At 38.5% G+C, this 21,633-nt stretch overlaps 1 protein-coding gene across 1 annotated transcript in view; it reads right to left on the bottom strand.

Annotated features, from left to right (window-relative positions):
* The window catches only part of LOC146001693 (sodium channel protein Nach-like), a 131,662-nt gene extending 111,089 nt beyond the window's left edge, over positions 1–20,573 (bottom strand). Inside the window, exon 1 of the mRNA XM_083139347.1 lies at positions 20,428–20,573. Coding sequence (XP_082995473.1) covers positions 20,428–20,531 — 104 coding nt within the window. The 5' untranslated portion in view covers positions 20,532–20,573. The remainder of the gene's footprint in view (positions 1–20,427) is intronic.
* Positions 20,574–21,633: the final 1,060 nt, after the last annotated feature.

The following is a 21,633-nucleotide window of genomic DNA, read 5'->3' as shown; positions in this document are numbered from 1 at the left end:
TGGTTATGTTTTTTTTAAGTCCACTTTATGCACAGAAAGGCTAATCGGAACTGGACCTACGGATTAAAGTAATATCCGAATCACCATGTGCCTCCAGTAGATATCGAACCCGGGACTCCTTGATTACAAGGTGACGACGGGATGAAGTTGAAAATCCCATTGAAAATCATGGGTGAGTGATGACTTACATACAGAACAATTGTACGTATGAAAGAATCTAACATGTTTCTTCATCAGGCTCTGAATGTGCTAAACTAAAGTTAAAAATAGCCTATTATTATTATTATTAGTAGTAGTAGTATTACACTATTACGGTCTAGTATTTTTTCAGTAAGAGTCGACGTCAGAAAGAAGGAGGAAGCAGAGTGAAAGATGGGGACCCATAATAATTCTCTCGTTGCTTGGTTATGAAATAATATAATGGTCACGTCATCACCAAGGCTATTTCCACTGTACCACCGCAAGACCCTTAACAAATCAAACAAACAAAACAGAATTAGTTTAGATTAGTTAATTAAAAGAATAAATAATTTGACTAATTTATATCTTATGAGAAATTATTCATTGACATTGGTAGTGATTTTTTACTTATACACAACTAGGAAAATAATATTTGTCGCAAGTGTGCCGAATTCGTTGCAATGGCGCCAATTAAAATCTATTGCCGTCCCAGAGACGGGTCTGTGATTCAGTAACTAAAAACTAACCAGAACAAGCAGTGGCGCAGCCACATGGGGGGCCAGAGGACATTGTTCCCATAACATTGGACGGAATTCTATTCTAGGGGGGCAAACATTGACATTCGAAGTAAAATAAAGCAAGACGAGATATCTCGCCTTCTAATTGACTGGTCCCACATGCACAGTGCTTTGAATTCCACTTTAAACTGTAGATCCAGTCCCGATTAGCCTATCTCAGCATGAAGTGAATCTAGAAAAAGTTTTAAACTTCTGATCCGAAACCGAGACAAGAATAAGCACAAACAAGAACGAGAAGGACCTCACCACACAGGAGACGATATGAGGCTGTAACAATTCTCGACTCGTCTCATCGCAATATCATTCCTAGGTGAAATGAAATGTTTCCTAGTCATTAAAACATAGTGCGATTTGTGATTTTATCAGAGAGAGGAGAACTTATTTTTACCTATGTGTTAGGTATACTTATAATTAATACACTAATTGCTTAAAATCTAATTGGATATCGAATGAAACAAAAACACAACGCCATGAATTTTTTAAATATATTTTTTATATGTAGGCATGGGACTTAAAATTAAAATGAACTAAACTGAAGTGGAACTCCTATATGTATGATATATTCAATGATATGGTTTCTATATCCAGTAGGTGGGAGATGATTATTCCTGGTTGGGATGGCTCAAGATAGAGGGGTGGGGTGGGAATCCTTCTCACACCCTTTAAATTGGAACATGCATTAAAATGAATATAGATGTATCTTTGTTCGCAATTTTCACATTTCGAACTCCTGATTTTCCATTCTATTAAATTCAAAATTAGCCCAGAACAAAACTGAAACTGCTTTATTGTTTTTCGAAGTATTCTCCTTTATGGTCAATACACTTTTGTATTCGTTCGAACCATTTGTCAAAGCAGTTTTTCCAATCTTCTTGAGACACCTCCATAATATGGTTTTTGAACGAATCAACGGCGTCTTCCGCCGACGAAAATCGTTGTCCACGCAATTTATTCTTGACATCCGGGAACAAGAAGAAGTCATTGGGTGCCAAATCAGGACTGTACGGCGGATGACCCATCAATTCGATTTTTTGACTGTTCATAGAGTCGGTTGTTAGACGAGATGTGTGACAGCTGGCATTGTCTTGATGAAGAATGATCCGACGTTGTTTGTTTGTTTTCCGTATTTGACCGAAGACCTCTGGCAAACAAATTGTTGTGTGCCATTCAGAGTTGACCGTTCTACGTTCCTCTAAAGGCACAGTTGCCACAGGCGACCATTTGTTTCGATGTGCTTCGAGCTCGAACAACTTTTGTTGGATTGGGTTCATCTTGAAACACCCATACAGTCGACTGCTGTTTACGTTCCAGCTCATATGCACATATCTATGATTCGTCACCTGTTACAATCTTATATAAGTCTTTTGAAGCACCACGATTGTATTTATTGAGCATGTGTTTGCACCAATTGACGCGAGCGTCTTTTTGATTTGTTGTCAAATTGTGTGGGATCCAACGAGAACATACCTTTCTCACAGCTAAATGATCATGGTGGAACTAATGCCTATGGTTGCCTCAATCTCACAGTATGTCACATGACGATCTTGCAGTATTAGGTTTTGCACAGCATCAATGTTTTCTTGAACAACAACTGATTTTGGACGACCTTCGCGAATCTCGTCGGTGAACGAATGGCGGCCACGATTAAATTCGTTATACCAGCGTTTCACATTGGCAAAGGATGGGGCTTCATCGCCAAATGTGGAAGTAAGTTGACCGATGCACTCTTGTCTTGATAATCCACGTCGAAAATCGTAAAAAATCATCGCACGAAAATGTTCACGAGTTAATTCCATTTTATTGTTGTCGCGCAATCTCCAAGGCAACATAAACAACACAAATGAAGCTATTGACAAAACATTTGAAGTACGTTATGGTCAATAATGCCAGACGATTCCGTGCAAACGTCAAATCGCGCCTAACTTCAATCAGTGTTGCCAAGGCTCAAAATATAAATAATGACCCTCGTATAATATGGGAGGCTGGATTTTGTACCTCCGAAATGAAAAACGTTCCTGCGCCACTGCTTCTCTTCATTGATTTTGTCTTAAATGCATGAACAATTGTTTGGAGGGAAGGGAGCACACACATTTGAGACACAATTTATATAATTTTTGCTATTGGTTTATTATGAGGTGTATGAATTGATTATGTAATATATTTAAGGCCGTACTAAAGGCAATTTTGTGGTAATTTTTCGATAACAGATGGCAGCACCGTTTGCCATGGCAACCGAGGGCCATGTTGCCAGATCTCCGACAACAATTTATCAGCAATGCAAGATAGTAATAGTCGTAATAGTAATATAAAATCCCTTGTATTGTATTATGTATTTATTTTAATATTTCGAAAGCAGAAGAGAACATACAAAGATAGCTGTAGTTAATTCAAACACGAAATGCATAAAGTAAGAAGAGTTATTGAAATAATTGAAAACATTTTGCAATTACGTTTGAAGCGAATGCTGCATTGACTGTAGAATTCACTTTATATGACAGTACTTGAACATATTTATATCTTTTATCGGTGACGTTAGCAGATTTTCTTCATAAATTTGCAGAATTTCAGTGAACATCTTGTAAATATTTATAAATATTAGCGGTCTCTAACGATCCTCAATCTTTTATCCTTCAAGTGAATAAACATGTAATTCTGCACCCTTATTTTTACTGAGTTTTAATATCGCGATTTTGAAAGAAAAATGTCAGAATAATCCTGGATACACAATAGAAGACATATTTGTTATTTTTATAATAGTTCAATATTAAATACAGTTTTGTAGCGCATCTAATTTATTTGCATGTCATGTCAGCACACGATGTCCTGTTTCATAATTCTTTACGGATTTGGTCTATTCTGGCTTTTAGTTCTGCAGCTGATGTAGAATCTTTGGAAGTATCAGTAACATTTTCAAGTAACAGTAACTGTGAACTACTTACGTTATGAAATTAGTAATTGTAACTCAGTTATTTTTCCACCTAACTAGTAAGTTGTACAATTACTTTACTGCATGGAAAGAAATATTAATTTAAACCAAATGTTCTCCTCAAAGAATGGGTAAATTGACGATTATTAAAGCCGGCCCCCGTGGCGGAGTGGTTAGCACATCGCGCTATGACGCCAGGGGTCCCAAATTCGAATCCTGGCCTGAGCATGGATGTTCGTGAGTGTCCATTCATCAATTTCATCATATCCACTCATCTCCATCATCGTAAACTAGTCGAAAGTGGCACAAAAAACGAAGTAAAATAAAGCAAATCAATCAATCAATCGATGATTATTAAAATCTCGAGACCATGAGGACAATTTTGTATTTTTTTTCGTCAAGAGCCAGGATGTATCCCAAGTTTATTTGTATTAGAACACTTACCATATAAGATTACATACATAATCTCCAACAATTCTCATGGACACACAGTAATTTTATAGTTCAACAAAAATTCTAAAAAATATTTGGTTTGCTCAACAAAATGAAATGAAATGTTAATCGTCATTGCTTTGAAACAGACGTTTACTGTGAATTTTATTGCCTCAATGTTTGTACATGAAATGTAAGAAATAAGTTATAATTTCATGAAACTTAATGCTAAGCATTTGGTGGTCATCGGTGGCGAAAAGGACATCGCGCTTGCAACTCATGATCCGAAAAACGTCTTACGAGATGAAGCAAATGTAGAGTAAAGTAACTGTAATAATAACTATGTCAAGTACTTTCTAAAGAACAGTAATTATATGCGAATTACTTTCTCAAGTGATTAACTCGGAGTTACTTTTAAAGAGTAACTATTCAAACACTGCTGATATATCATCGAGTTCAGCAACATATTGGTATGAATTGAGAGGAAAGTTGAGCCTCCCCCTTGGCAAAGTGGTAACGTAATCGCCTTGTAATACAGGAGTCCCAGGTTCGATAGACGGTGAGTGTACAGTGATCGTCAATAAAAATGGGACAACTAGATCCTGAAAGTCTCCCTTCTCTGCAATGCGTCTTGTGTGTTGTCTAAATCTACGGCGATGAGTGAATTGTAACAGCAAATTTTCAATGGCAAGTTCTGTCACTGCCGTTGAGTTAGGCAACACACATAACGCATTGCAGGGATGCGGGTATTTCAGGATATAGGTGTCCCATTTTTATTGCCGGTGACTGTATATAGTGGTTTGGATCCCAATTTAAACTGTAGGTCCAGTCCCAATTAGCCTTTCTGTGTATAAAGAAGATTTAAAAATCGTATTTCGAGGGAAGATACAATACAGTAATGAATACCATTAGAATAGAAGTTCAATAGCTTACAAAATAATTGTTTACAGGGACTACTAAAACTAGATTTTCGGGATATATAAAACCATATTTACGTTGTTGTTTCAATACATATTTATTATTTTTCTTTATCGTACCCTGCAAAACATTATTGCGTTCTCTGAGAGCAGTGTTGTCGATTGGGTTCCAAAACTGGAAGGGGGCAAGGACACTTTAATTTCAATTGGTAGATGAGGTTTTGTATAGTATTGCGGTAAAAGTGGGGGCCATCTGCCCCTCCCCCTAATTGCCGCCACTGTCTGAGAGATATGGTTTTTGCAAATCATCATCGTATTCAGGAAGAAATCTATTTTCTTAGGATTTTTGAAAATAGCTCTAAAAATTTAAACTTGCAAGAATATAAATGAATGCGTACCAATGCTTGACAGACAACACAAGTAAGTCACACCCCTGGTACTGTTTTTTTTTCTCCTGTTTCCCCTAATATACAATTTACAATTGATGACCACTTGCTATAAGATATTATTAAGGCTTGAAACATAATTTCTTGAGCATATTTTGGACTCTTGATTTCTAGTAAATCATCACCATTCAATCAACTGTCTACGCTAGCAAGCAAAAATGTATGTACTCTTCCATGTAAAGTTCAAACAGTCCACTTTGTTGATTTACAGTACATTCCGTAGAAGCTTATACACCAACTGCCATGGTACGCAACTGCCATTGTCGGTCAAACCTATTGTCCTCTTGTACAAATTCCAATAGTGCTCTTTACTAAATGGACAGAAGACACTTCAATTAGTTTCTCAAATCCTCATCTGCAAAAGGAACAAATAAAAATAGTGTTAACATCGTATATGAGACTATGAACTTACAAAACATGTTTAAAAAATATTGATATTACATTGTTACAACCTTAGACAAGTTGAGTTAATAATGGAACTTACAGATGTTGAATAAATGGATTTGAAAATAATAGATCCAATTGGCACTATAATGCTTAACGATATCGTCATGTTATTAAAGGGCAGTTTGGTTCACGATATGAGCTCACTTCAATGATCTAACTTTATAATGTATGTTAAATATGATGAGCCTAAAACAGAAATTGGCAAAATAATTGTTAGAAATATTTTCATAGTAGAGTGATGATTGCAACGCTATATGGAGTGAGGTTCCTCTAGGTTCGAATCCTGGTTTCATGTATGTATTTAATCATTATCTTTGTTCCAATCATCCATTTTATCAAATCATTATTCATCATCATTGTTCCAAGGAGCAGAAGTTGGAGGTAAAATAACAGAAATACATTATGAAATGGAAATTCAGTTCCTACTATATTTTTATTTGAATTATTATAGTAGACCAGCCAAGAAGCAAAAAAGCTTAAAAAAAACTTTTATCTGCATGGAATGTTAATAATAGGCATCCATGCAAAATTAATCAGTCATAGGTCTGAGAGAGAAACTAGTCAAGCTTCAAACTCGCTGGTATTCGAAGTAAACTATTTAGTACAAACGGCTACTGAAATCCAATCTGGTATTGAACCAAATATACGTAGCATAATCAGGACAAATTATGATTTCTATGAAGCTCTGTGTCATCCACAATTAAATTATTGCCCTTGTACAGTCTTAGAAAAAAATACCTGGGCCACGGGACGTAGAATTTCGTAACGTCTTAAAGCCTGTTGTTTATGCAACCCAAATAACAAAATATTCGCTTAAGTTTGCCTGGTGATTCTGAGTTCTCGGGAAGGATTGAGCTTTGATAGCATGAGTCACATGACTCGTGCCCCAGCCACAACAAACAGCTGGGTGCTACGATGCCTCCAGAAGAAAATTTCAGGAACTGGTTTCTTGACAAGACCTACTCGTAAAGAAATACTATTCTTTCAAGTGATATTAGAGTCATTGTCAAGAGGTTCGCTGAAATGATGGTTCTCATCACAGACCACATGCCACACGTTAATTGTTTAAGTCCAGTTCATGCACTGGACCTACAGATTAAAATGGGATCCGAACCAAATGCCTCTCTATTTGGTATTGAATTCGGAAGCCTTTCATTACATGGCGAAGACGTTACCACTACGACATCAGAGAGGCAATGGAACCCCTTGAGAAAGAGATAAGCGAAAATTGCTACGTGACAAACCATATTTGCCCGTAAATTTTAAAAATAAGACAATATTTTGTACTGACAGTTTCGAACCGTGGGAGAGGCATATATTTTTTTGTACCATCGTCCATTTCACGAGTTTATAATTCTTCCTCACCGACACGAGTAACGCGAGTGGTAGAAGAAAAGCGAAGTAAAATAACTGAAACAGAAATAAAAGGAAAAAGCGAAATAAATTTTATTCATAATATTCTGCAGTCACTTGAGTTGTATTCACGGGATGCTATCTTTAAAGAAAGCCGTGGTCTCTTCCTTGTCTTTTTTGCTTTCTTTGTGCTCTTGCTTCCCCCGTCACGATTGGTCTAAAACTAATTAATGCGACGTTAATTAAACAATCCAAACAACGAAACAATGCACAATCAACTGCACAAAACAACATTCCAAATGTTTTCGAATCGGAAAACAATTGAGATGCTGTAAAATGACTTAAGATGCAGTAATAAAGTGGGAATTCGGTACCGTATAGAATTAAATCGGTAGAGATGTTCGATTTGATTGGATGTTTGTTATTTAGATTTGCTATTCTTTCACTTTTGGCAAATAGCGACGATGAAGATGAGTGATGCTATGATGAAATTGATGAAGGGACACTTACCAAGGACACCCACGCCCAAGTCGAGATTCTAACCAGGGACCCATGGCATCGTAGCGCGCTGTGCTAACCACTCCTCCATGGAGTGGACATTATAGCATATTTTGTGTGCTCAATTGGGATCAATCAATGGAATGAATAGGCATATTATATGATTAATAAATTCATATCATAATACCACGTCATATTATTCGGCACGAAGTAACATCAGAGACATTCAATCTTGCATTTTTGCCTTTCAACTAATTCTTTGAATTCAGGTTAATCACAACAATAAGATAAATTATGAAGCAAATGATAGTGAATGTGGGATATTATTACGAATTACCTGACAGAAACAACATTAAGCAGGCTCGGTGGTCAAGCTCATTAAGTGATTGACATTCGATATCGTCCCCAAAGTTGCCGGGTTTGAGTACCGTCCTTGTCGCGGGTGTTTGACTATTTCGTCATCAATTTCATGTAATGGTCACTCGTCCTTATCGTCGCGATCATCGAACAGGGAATAAAAATTATAAAAATAAATACGATGGAAGAGTACTTATTTCATCTCTCACGAAATCTCCTACAAAACCGGAATATATAAAATACATGTATATTCATTCACATACATTTTCGATTTCTATATTTAACTAATCGAGACCGAGAACGGGAGAGCAATTTTCAATTCGACAAACCGAGAGGCGGAGAAACTGTCAAGTCTCGTTTCTTCTTGGCATCTCCGTAATCGAGTTGTTCTGTTCGTCATTGGCTTTGTATTGGCAATTATTGTCATAATTCTTCCCCTGCAGGTAAACCATAACGATGAATTATGATGAAATGAAGCAGATAAAAGGGCAAGAAAAAGAAAGTCATGCCTGTTCGGGACTCCAACCCAGAACCTTATGTAACGAGATTTGAAATTCTGGAGAAGGCGTCCGTGTTTCGCTTGGTTTTCTCTTTCCTCTACTTCCCTTATATTATCATACATGTATAATAAAAATGGATCTGATACGATATGTTGCGATTCATAATTGTGCTGGTTAGATGCTACAGATGTGAACTCCAAACTGCAATATATTATTCCCTTGTGTTTCGTATGTGGTTGAACATGAAATTTTTTTACACTGTGACAATTTCTTTCTTAGTTTTGGTTTGGTGCACAGATATGCTAATCTGGACTCGACCTTCAGTTTAAAGTGGGATACTAACCACTATGTGCATCCACCGTGTATCAAACCCGGGATCCACTGATTACAAGGCGACGACGTTATCACTACGCCATCGAGGAGGCCCCATGACAAAATGTTATTCACTCGATCTCTACCATAATTTATTTCAGCATTTACATTTTCGATTTCTTCTTCTTTTTTCCTTTTGTTAACTACTCTTATACAACTCTTTTTGCGTCTTCGAATTTCTTCTTGTTTCAGGAAAAAATAATACATGCAGGCTGTATAAGAATCCCCCGTTCAAATAGATAAAACGTTCACTCTCGAGAACTAATTTACATGTTTATCACTAACGTAACCATTAGGAAGGAAACTATTGAAATGTTAACTGATATAACTGCAGATGAAACAATACTTACAGCCACTATCGAAATATCTATTCTTGTGTAGCCTCACAGACAACAAGTATATGGTGAGTCATTCACTCTTTCTGACTACGGGCGAAGGTCACTGAACTAAAGGGTGGTGGCAAGCAAGCAGGCTTCTGCTCTACCAAAGACGAGGTCACGTGTTCCAGTTATCAATGGCGTACGAAATAAGGAGGAACACAGCTATCTGCCGTATGTTTTGGTCCCGTCATTGCACTTTATCGTCGTGGCCTTGAAGTTCCCTCAGGGCACTCCTACGTAAAGGCTTCTCAGCTAGAAGGATATCTTCCCCATTGAGTGGAGGAAAAGTGGGTGCGTATAGAGGTCCTTCAACTTTCGTATTCTTTTTCATTTCAGAACCCGTGCTGTATCGTCGACTTAATCCAATCTATCCTATGTAGGTTTTAGGTTCTGTTTCTGTTCGGTTATTTCACGTTGTCTTCCTGCTTATGTTATTCGTGACGAAGGTTCTGGATTCGATAATCTGGACAATAACGGGATTGTGTTAGTTGCTTGATTTGGTGTCTTAAGTCCACTTTATGTCCTGCTAGGCTAATCGTGAATGGACCTATAATTTAAAGGGGGATCCGAACCACTATGTTCCTCCACCGAGTATCGAACCCGGGATCCCTTAATTACAAGGCGCCCACGATCCCACTGCGCCATCGGGGATTGTGTTCGAAACGAATGAATCAAATTTGAGTGATATGATATGCAACCATTGGAAGACTATTGAAAGAAAAGCTATGGGAACCTGCCAGTTTTTCTACTGCAGACAGGAAACCATAAACATGGAAGAGAAGCTTATATTCTATGAAACCTGACGCTATGTGCTCGAATACTGGCTAAATATAATCCATAGAGGCATAGCAACGTTAAACAACCTCTTATATGATACATATAGGTTTAAAAAGGTCAAAATACAAAGATTGTGTGCGCCTCACTGATGGCGTAGTGGTAAGGCCTTGTAATCAAGGGGTCTGGGGGTACGATACCAGGTGATCGCACATAGTGGTTCGGATCCCACTTTAAACTGTATGCACTTCAGATTAGTCTATCTGTGCCGGTGACTCAGTCGGTAACGCGTCTGACTACCATGCTATAGGTCCCGGGTTCGATTCCCGGCCGGTTCAAGCCCGGGAACTTTTCTAACGTTGGAAGCGGCCCCAGCGCCCACCCAGCGTCGAATGACATGGGTACCTGGGGGAAACCCTGGTGGTAAAGGCGGTCAGGGGCGTGATGCTGATCACATCACCCCCACTCACGAACGAATCAAGAAAGTGTGGGGCGGCGTGATGCTGATCACATCACCCCCACTCACGAACGAATCAAGAAAGTGTGGGGCGTTACCCCCACACCCCCTATACGCCTTCATGGCGTAGCGCCAAGCACAGGTGAGAACTTTACCTTTTTTTTTTTTGCATACAGTGGACTTACAACAAAATTCCAACTTGCGATAAAGATTATGATAAGGTATTAAAGAATTGGGTCTAACACATTTTTTTATTGTTTACCAATTACATTATTAACTAACATTCTTAATTTCAGTTTCAAGATGAAATCGGCTACGAAATAAAAGGAGTGGGTTCATATTTCTGTTACGAAATTCCACTTTTGTAGTAGACCTGTGCCACACTAAGTTGTGACAATAAACAAATCTGAGACACTTTCAAAGTATTAAATTTCTATCTACGTATTTGTGAAAAATCTTTCAATATAATACTTTTTTTGGACGCGTCAAATCATAGTATTTAATTCCTGTTTTAGCAGCTTTAAGAAACCTGATTTTTTTTGGGGGGGGGTTACAAATGCCCTTTCTGCTCCCGTCAAGTTACGCCTATGACAAACAGGAATTCAAAGTAAAAGACTGTCCCGACTAAATCGGGAGACACGTCTGATAGATTTACAATTGGGAAAATCATAATTAAGCGTGTAGTTGAAAACAACCTATTTTCATATATTGCATGCAGCTCTACTTTTTCTGCAATGTGGATCAAGAACTGGGGACGTGGAGAAGCACAACACTCCACATAACCAATAGTCACGTGACCCTCTTTGCTTTCCTGTCATGTTGACCTTCGCGTGGAACACATTTCTCGGTGTTAAGACAGGCAAAATCACCCGATCATCGAAGGGTGCAATATGTGTTGCCTACCCTCCTGCATTACTTGCTCCTATTAAAGCCTTATGGGGAAGAACTTTTTTCCATGACTGTACTTCCAAGTATGGGAACATTTATCTATACCGGTACTCATTTTGAAATTCTCAGTAAACATACAGACTTGTGTTCGATAGACGGTAAAATTTTAGTCTCATAACTGTTAGGGTGTACTTTTACACTTTAAATATATACAGCATCAAGTTATTGGACGAAATGCACTCTCATTATGAACCGTCCTAAATTATAAAAGGACAAGAAAACAGAAGAGCTTCATACAGTTTACAAAACTGATTTTCTGACGTTTTTCTGTAAAGGAAGATAACATAACTGTGTCCGAAACTTGCAAACATTCAGGGATCTCACATTACATCTATTCGAATCAAACCTAACTCAGCCTGACCTACATAATACATATGAATATTTGCGAGCTGCTTCAAAAATAAAAAGAGAAAAACTCTTGTAGAAAATAGGTCAGCAAGTACTCGTTTCAACCATGTACAAGAGCAAAGTACAAAACATTTAAACAAACTACTGATTTGTAATAAACATTCCGATGTTGTACATGTGAATAGCCGAGTTTCCTAGGTTTGGAAATTAACTTACAGGAATGAAAATAGAGCATTTTATGCATTATTGATTTAATGATATCAGATATAATCTATATTAAGCTACGTATACTTTATGCTATAGAAATGCCTAACGTAAAATATAACATTCTTTCTGATTTTACATTTACAAAGAATTATCAACTTCGTTTGGAAGTTAAAAAAGTCATGCAGTGTCAAGCGATATTCTCACCGATATTACATCAGAAGATATTTCTTCAACATGTAAATAAATTATACATTTTGCCTATATTTCAAACATTTTGCCTTTGATGGATAATATTAAGCAACAAGCAATTAAATATTAAGACTTACCTTCGAGCTTGTTCAGATTTTTAACATCCTCCGTGGAATATTTGTTCCCTTGTTCTCGTATCTGTACGGAATTCGATATCCTCTGGTAGCTTGGTTTGATTTTCACTCTTTCAAGAACTTGCATTGATCATATCGTTAGAAAGCACGGAGTGAAATCTCGGCAACAGTGTTGGCTAAAATCTGCACCACGGAGTATATTGCGACGAAACGACACTTCAAAAGTTTTAATGATAAGCACTACTCTCTGAAGGTACGAAATGTTTTCATTTTTTCACATAGTATTTCAGATGCTTGCGGGAAGAACATGTGATCCTTGTTTCACCACGAAATCTTCCATAGTAGTCATAAAAGAAAGAAAATGCACCGGTATTAACGAAACTACCACTTCAGCGCCATCTGTACGCAGCAGTTTGAACATGACGCAGACCTTATATTTTCTGTTATTTACTTAAATCCCTTCAATCGTAACAAAATTATAAGGTTCACATGTTCTAGTGAATAAAACAATCTTTTATATCGGAAAATTTCTTCCTTACCGAATCTATATTAGTTGTACGGTTACCCTTAGAAATTTGGGTCTATGCTTTAGCATGGCTTTAGAACCCCCTTAACGCCCAACCCTGCCTGTTGTTGACCTGCGACTGCTAGGGGTGGAAAGACCACTCCCTCAAAATTTCGAGAAACAACGAAGTTCTAGGTTCCTACACTGACATTCACTATAGCTAGAACCAGGAAAACGAGAAAGAAATGTGGTTTTGGGTTCGTGCCACTCAAATTAAGAACAGCGTTTCTAACTGAAAGGAAAAATTACTGCAAAACTATTTTGCAATATTTGTCATGAAAGTAAAATTTTCAGCAAATGTAGAACAGTTTGCCGGGGCCACGTGAACGTTTCGGGGGGGCCAGTGCCCCCCCGGCCCCCCCCCCCTAACGACGTCCCTGAAAAGAACGAACCAAAAGATTGCTTCAAAATATCTTACATCGCACAATTACACACACTGTTCAGATAGGATGAACCCGCCACCTCGGAACTCGGAGCAAGCTCCATTCCGCTTGTTAATTAATTGACAATGCCCGAAAACAACATAAAGACGAAAGACACCACTCACAAAACTCGCATTGCACAGTCCCTCCCGCAAACCGTTGTTTACTTTTGTAACACGTGAAGCACCCTCCTTGCCCCCTCCCCTCTCAGCATCGGCGCTTCCCCAATATTTCCTTCGGAACCTGCAAGAAGTCCAGTTCTACTACTGTTGCCGTCTTAGTTATTTTGAAACCAGATTTGCCCAAATGGCGAAACTTTTTGTTTCAAATAAGACAAGTAGAGTAGATGTAGTCTTCATCTGTTTCCTAACTACTCTCACTCCCATGTTTCGCTAAATCCACAGAAATCTCATTTCTGACACAACTACTATTTCGTATATTTTACGTCCCTTGCTACCTTTAAGGCTTTCGCTTTATAGGATAATCGTGACGATGAGGATGCATGGTGAATTATTGAAATAAAATTATTATTTCTTTGTGTATGTAATTATTAATTTTTATAATTATGTAAGTAACATAATAACAACGAACATTGAAATAACCATTTCTTGCCAAGGATTGGAACCTGCGACACCTGACACTTCAGAGCGTGCTAAGATAACAATCGAGAAATTATGATTGCAAGTAATGTTTTCACCCAAAAACAGTTCTTCCACCTCAAAAACATTGCTTCAATCCGAAATTATCGCATTCCTGCGACAACGTATGTCAATCTCAATCGGCCCTTTCAACAATTATCACAAATTCCTGTAACCGAAATAATATGATGTGTGTGAAATATAGAATTTTAGGTTGACATTTTTAGAAGGACAGCGGACCCCTTGACCATACCCATCCCTCTCCTCTCCTTCTCGCCCATGATGTCGAAGAAGGACAAAGAGGACTTTCGTAATCGCTGATATTTAGAGTAAATACAAAATATCACTTGGTATTTTGCTTTTCCCCCAGTGTGATTTTATTTTTTAAAATTTGGTTTGGCGATTTAAGTCCACTCATGCACAGTAATGTTAATCGGGACAGTTTAAAGTGGGATCCGAACCACTTGTGCCTCCACCGGGTATCGAACCCGGGATCCCTTGATTACAAGGCGGTGACGCTACCACTGCGCCATCGTTCCCCAGTGTGACTGGACACCTTCAGAGTAAGATAGATCCGATTAGGCGACTGAGCTCTTTTCTGTCATTTGAATATGGCAACACTGATCTGTATTCGGTAAGGATCACCGGCAACTGCGGCGGCTAAACAGTCATGTCATTAACCCGCCTCCTCCTCCCGCCGTAACAGTCTTTGCTGCGACGGAAAGTCTTCCTTGGGTGGGCTCAGGACCCTTTCCTCATGTTGCCTGTGGAGGGTACCGGTACCTCTTCGCTTTTGCCGGTGTCAGAAAAAATGTCAGTCTGCAATGTTTACTTTACGGCAATATTACCAGTTTATGTACGTAATAATATTTTAAGACAGGTTCTTCAATTCTTTATATTTTGGTGTTACCTGCGCTAACAGCGCCTACTGCACGCCACGCCTCTGCTATATATATATATACGAGATATGTATATTAGTAGGTAACAATTTGCCTGCTATTATCTAGCCAATAAAGTACTGCCAACGCTGTTGCCTTGTTTTCAAGGTGCGCGGGCTTCTAAGCCGGGTAAAGTCACATAGAACAATTTTTCAGAATCCACCTTAACGTGTAATATCCCCCCCCCCCATTAACTCTTTGAGCATAAAATGTGCTTAAACGTTTGACGCATGTAAACGGGTTTTGTCAGTACTTACAAATTACAATATTGGCGCATGTACAAGTATGCATAATTCACATATGCTCAGAGGGGATATTCGAAACTGAACTTGGATCTTCGAGTAGTTTTATTTTTGAGCTAACGGAAGTAGATCAAAATAGAATATAACTCCGGCGTTGTTGCTATATTTTTCATTGCCTGTAAAATTGCGTAATGGCTATTTCTTCCAGTTAAATGATTTCGTTGAAACTGGTACTGTTAAAACTCTTTAGATTTAAACTTTATTTGACCATTTAAGAACCAAATGGAAGAATAATGCTCCGTTTACAGGAGGAATTTCGTGCAATTTCTTGTACACCAAAATGAAATTCGAAGAGGATTCTAGACGTCAATGATGTCAAGAAACTCAAACTACAGCATTGAAAATGGCGTCGTTTGTTTGATTGTTTGATTTGTTGTTTTATGATTGATTGATTGATTTAGTTTATTTTACTTCGCGTTTTGTGCCTCTTGGCTAATTTGCGAAGATGGGGATGAGTGATGAAATGATGAAATTGATGAATGGACATTCACAAACAACCAAGCCCGACCGGGATTCGAACCCGGGACCCTTGGCGTCGCAGCGCGATGTGCTAACCACTCGGCCACAGGGTCGGGCGATTTGTTGTTTTAATTCCACTTTATGAAAAGAAGGCTAATCGGGACTGGGCCTACAGTTTAAAGTGGGATCTGAAACTCTAGGTGCCTCCACCGGGTGTTGAACCAGGGACCCGTTGATTACAAGGCAATAGTCTTACCACTACGCAGTAAGGGAAGCCCTGACCATAGTGTTGTAAGTAAGTAGGTAATGATATGATGAAACTGAACACACATGCCCATTTGTGTTGTTCGTGGGACAGACAAGGCAAGAGAAGAAGGAGTCGCGTCTCTCGAGAGGAGACATGCCAAAGTCTCGTACAGTGCCCTGTGGGACTAAACAAGAAAACAATATTTTCCGGGATGATACAGATCAAAATCTCGTTTCACCAGCAACACTGGCATATTAAATAGAAGCGTGAAATCTGGAATTAAATTTCAGAGTCCATATCATGGAGACCCCTTTTTCGAATTCGCCTATCCTGCACCACGGTAACAAGCACATATGTTTTTGTTTTAGTTCGGGGGGCACAGCTCTTCCTCGAGAACTCGTTTCCGTTTCGCGGAGCAATTATATTATATATTATTTATATTATTTGCTTAATTTTACTTCGCTTCTTGTGTCACTTTTGCCTAATTTGCGAAGATTGGGATGAGTGATGAAATGTTCAAAATTGATGAATAGACATTCACAAACATCCATGGCCAGGCCAGGATTCGAACCCGGGACCCCTGGTGTCGTAGCGCGATGTGCTAACCATTCCGCCAGGAGGCCGGCTCGCGGTGCAATTACAGTCGGGACGCGCTAGCAACCGGCGTGAAACCATCCACTCTAGTAGCGACGCGCTATTGCCGGATTGACCTCCTTCAGAAATTTCGCGAGCCCATAGAAACACGTGTAGGATTAAACATCTGGTTAAACAGTCAACAACGGGACACTTCCATTGTTCTCATTCCGACTCTGTTCATATTTGAAGAAACAACGTTAATATGCGGAGAGCTTTTGGCTGAATGAAGCTAGTTTTTCTTAATATTCAGTCCGATTTCTGTATTGAATACTTTTGTGCGTGAGCGGGCGTTCGTGTGTGTGTTTGTAAGAGTTGTTTGGAGAAATTGTACTGCAATGTCGGAAAGAAGAAAGAAAGTAATTGGTACACAGGATCCCACTTACAACTGTAGGTCCATCCCAGATTAGCCGTAGTGTGCATAAAGTGGACTTTAGAACACCAACTCAATCAATCAATCAATTCACACACAATTGATTTGTTCTTGATAAATTCTTCTCCGTAATACAGTAACTCACTTCTCTGAAATTCTGTTTCAGAGGTAAATTTTTGTGGTTCCGCAAAATATAATTTAAAAACTTGTTAACGAAACCAAGTTGTACGAAATTTGTTTATACGTAATTTCCAAGAAATACATACGTTCTGAAGCTTAAACAATGTCACAGAAGAATAAATTCCATGTTGTTACATATCAAAGGGTGAGTTTCGTATACAAAAACAATATGCTGGCATAGCTGCGGTCGGTATCGAGTTGCGAAACGTCGCGGTGTGACAAAGGCAAAGAGAGGCGGCATGAAATCAAAATAGAACAATTTGCCACAGTTGTTCGTAACACAAGATGCATTTTATTTTGTAGGTAATTGTGATACGATACAACACAAGTAAAAAGATGCCGGTAGCTCATGCTTGCAATGTACCATAATAAAAACACAACAAAGGTTCTTTCAGTGAAGGTTTTCGGTTGCTGTGTCGAGCAGGAAGTTTCATGCTTGCCAGAAAGTAAAATTCACACGGGAAGTTAACGTTAACCTACAAGAAACTTAAAATTCAAACTTCTAGATTCGTTAATTTATCACTTAACGACGGAAATAACATATATTAGCATACTGATACGTACTCGTACGTGCTTAATTTCGCGTGATGTTTTATTTTTATTCCCGAGCTTGCCAACAGCTGATTAACCTGTCTGCCTGTTTGTGCGAACGTGGCAACGCAGACAACCCCCAGCCACATGGCAGCCAACGAGGAGACAGAATTTGGTCACGTTCTGCCGTTCTGCGTTCTGATTGCACACCGCTTGTTATCGCGGCCCGACTGTAGAGAGTGACAAGTCATAAACCTTTGGTTGCCAGGACACGAATCCTACATTGACACTTCTCAGACATTTCCTTAGCCTTTCTGCCGAAATCCAGATCCGCGGATCCGAAAATTCCTGATCCATGGATGCGGATCCATTGATCCGGATCCAGAACCGAAAATTACGGAATCACGGATCCGGATCTGGCCATCCCTAGTCTGTTCGTGGTTTTTGATAATTGCCTATAGCTTTAATGTGAGTTATGTTTTTTCCTTATTGTATTGTTGGTAAACGGTTTATTTTCTGTCTACTTGTTCTTCCTTACACTGGAGCAAAAATGTCAGCTGCCTTTAAGGTCGTGCTCGGGAAATTATTTAATGCGAGTTGTAACATGAAGGGTAGTTTTAATTTCAGTCAGTTAATCAGTAGCGGCTATTAGGGGTGCAGTTGCCCCCCGCGTTTTGCTATTTTTGCCCCCGCACTATGCTAAACCTTATCTACCAAGGGAAAGTAACTTGTCCTTGCCCCCCCCCCCCCCCCCGCCGTTTGGCACCTTGCGCCCGCAGTTTGAAAGATTGCATGCGTGTTTCGTTTCAGAATCGCACCCCCTCAGCACCCCTAGATGAATAATCCGCTTGCTGGGTTGTAACGTTTCCATTGAAAGTCAATGTATTTATTACAACCCTACAGTGTCCGTGACTGTACATATATGTAATAAAGAAGTTTTGAATACGTACACAATCAGTGTAAACAAATTACACATGTATTTTCTTATTTTACGTCGCTCCATGTTGCATATGTGTAAAACACATGTTGTACGTGCAAGTTATACATCTTTTGTGTATAATATACTGCTGCACAAAAAAAAACCGGACACCTTAATATTTGAAATCTGAATTATGAATTTCGCTTTCAGTTTGATTGTTTTCTGTAATTTTCGTTTTCGTTCTAATTTAACTTATTAATGTATGTAGAACATCCTCAAAGTTTGTTTTCTGTTGAATATATATCCAATAATTTAGTTAGCCTTCGAATCAGAATCCATGCATTAAAACAAAAAATGCAAGTGTCCGGTTTTTCTTGTCCAGCAGTATATATACAATAATTTTATTTGGAATACATTTTCTGTCTTCCAAAAATACAGTTTGTGTGCTTGTTTTTCAATATTAATGTGAAATTGAACGTTTTGAAAATAAAATTAAAATCGTTTGTGCCAACACTTATTCTACAAGCTAGTTGCTCTTCTTAGGCATGTCAAAAATGCAGAGTCAAGTGTAAAGAGACTTCCTTGGGTGCTGGTGTAGCAAGTTGCTCACAGGTAAACAGGTTGTAATTTTGCTAAGATATAGAAAGTCAAAACTTGTCGAAGGAAGTCTCCACTTGTAAAGGAATAGAGAACAGAGGTAGAAGGATCACTTTTTGGATTGGATTGGAATGGTGAACAGCGCTCTTCAGTTTTGGTCTGCGAAGAAAGTCAGTGTTACTGACTTAGCCTGAGAAACAAGTTTGCAGTACAGGCTTACACTTCGTTCTATAACTTCAGCTCGACTTCATCATCAGAATTCACGTTACACAGGTAATTAGCCTACCCTACCATGTATGATTCAGGTTCAAAGGTTTATTATTTATATATACGTATATATACGTATATATATATATATATATATATATATATATATATATATATATATATAAACAACTATCATACCCTTCTTGGCAATCTAGCTCACTAATCATCATTCATCCTAGATGGTACAGCAACTTGCTGCTCATAGTGAGCTCGATGGTAAAGAGCAAAAGATACTTAAATAAATGGTACACTAAATGGACAACTAGAAGTAACACTAGAAATGGCAAACAGTTAACTCTTCAATTTTAAAACCTTTGAACCTGAATCATGCATGGTAGGGTGTAAGCCTGTACTGCAAGCTTGTTTGTCAGGCTAAGTCAGTAACACTGATTTTCTTCGCAGACCAAAACTAAAGAGTGCTGTTCACTATTCCAATCCAATCCTTCCACCTTTCTCCTCTATTCCTTTACCAGTGGAGACTTTCTTCACGCCGATTCGTCAAGTTTTGACTTCCTATATCTTAGCAAAATTGCAACCGGTTTACCTGTGAGCAGCTTGCTACACCAGCACCCCAGGAAGTCTCTTACACTTGACTCTGCATTATTGACATGCCTAAGAAGAGCAACTGGCTGGTAGAATAAGTGAACGAACCTTGGTCAGATTGTAGCTTTTAGAAAATGTACAGACTTACGCTTTGTTACGTTAGCACAGACTTCTACCACAGATAAGTTATTTCCCCTACTGCTACTACTACTACTATAATAATAATAATAATGTTATTATTATTATCGGTACGTTTATCCTGGTACTAGCCTCCCCCGACAAACATTCGTGGTTGTGCCTCTGAGAACAATTGTATTGAGTATTTTTTCGTGTATTAAGCCATGCACAAATGACATTAAAGGGTTCATACCTCTCAATGATATTCCTCCTAGGTTCTGTGATGTATTTAAAGCCATGTATGGTGCTGGAATCCAAATACTCCTTCAGCAATCTTATACCCATATTAGGCGGCATTTTTTTTTAAATCTTGTAATCAACCTAATTCTTGAACAATAACTCTGCAGTGCAGGTACACTTTGTGGAATGAAGGAAAACCTTTGCAACAAATCGATATCCGAAGAAACAATCTGTTAGGTTTTATAGCGATGCTTGACTGCGTAATACGTCCATTTAGATCGCAGGAAGAGATAGCTTGCGCTAAGTGCTTCGTGTGGGTTCTACGTCACATTACTGGTATTTATTGGAAAAGTTAGTGATCTAAATGCACCGTGTAAAGCCTGTTAAGTAAAATCAAAATCGATGTTGTTGGAGAAAAGAAGGGGTGAAATTGTTTCTTTGCGTTTGTGTTTTGTTTGCATGTATAGTAAGCAGGCACGGCGCCAGAGGCTCGCCCCAATATCATCTGCCCACCCGAATATATTCAAGAAATAAATATTTACAGGGTGTCAATAAATAATTTCCCTGATATAAAAATTCAATATGCTGACCAAGGCAGTAATTTAATTTTATTATAAAACATAAACTAAACGTAACGTTTCAACCTTATAGCAAGGTCTTGTTCAGACTCTGTATCAAGTACAAATGTAACAAGATACAAAAACAGGACGATTTATATACACAAACATTATTCCCCTCCAGACTATTAGAAAGTTGTTCTGGAACATTCTAGCAGGTGGGAGGTAGAAGCATCTTAAGAATAGCGAAGAATGCAAACAAGAAAAAGGAAAACAGAGAAGAGGAAGTGGAAGGGAATATCTAAGAAGTGAAATGTAAAGAATGTCAGAGTGTGTACATAGAAGAAACAAAAAAAAAAGGCTGAAAGACAGGTTGAAACAACATAAGGATGATGTACGACTTAAGAGAGAGAGAAATGCGATATTTAAACACAGGAGAGAAACAGGACATGACATAGAGTGAGATGAGGCTAAGCAGATAGGAAGGGAGAAGAGAATACTAGTGAGAAAATGGAAGGAGGCCAAGGAAATAGAGAAGAAAGGTGAAGAAGACACAATGAACTGGAATGGGGGACTGAAGTTAAACAAAGAATGGAAGAATGTGTTAGAAAGAGTGGAAAGGACAAGAGAGAAAGAGGAGAGAAGAAGGAAGAAGAATGAAG

This window comes from Lepisma saccharinum, chromosome 17 (genome assembly GCF_977018435.1).
Source record: "Lepisma saccharinum chromosome 17, izLepSacc3.1, whole genome shotgun sequence".
Taxonomy (NCBI): domain Eukaryota; kingdom Metazoa; phylum Arthropoda; class Insecta; order Zygentoma; family Lepismatidae; genus Lepisma; species Lepisma saccharinum.
Note: the sequence above shows the minus strand (reverse complement) of the source record. Positions and strands in the feature narration are given on the sequence as shown.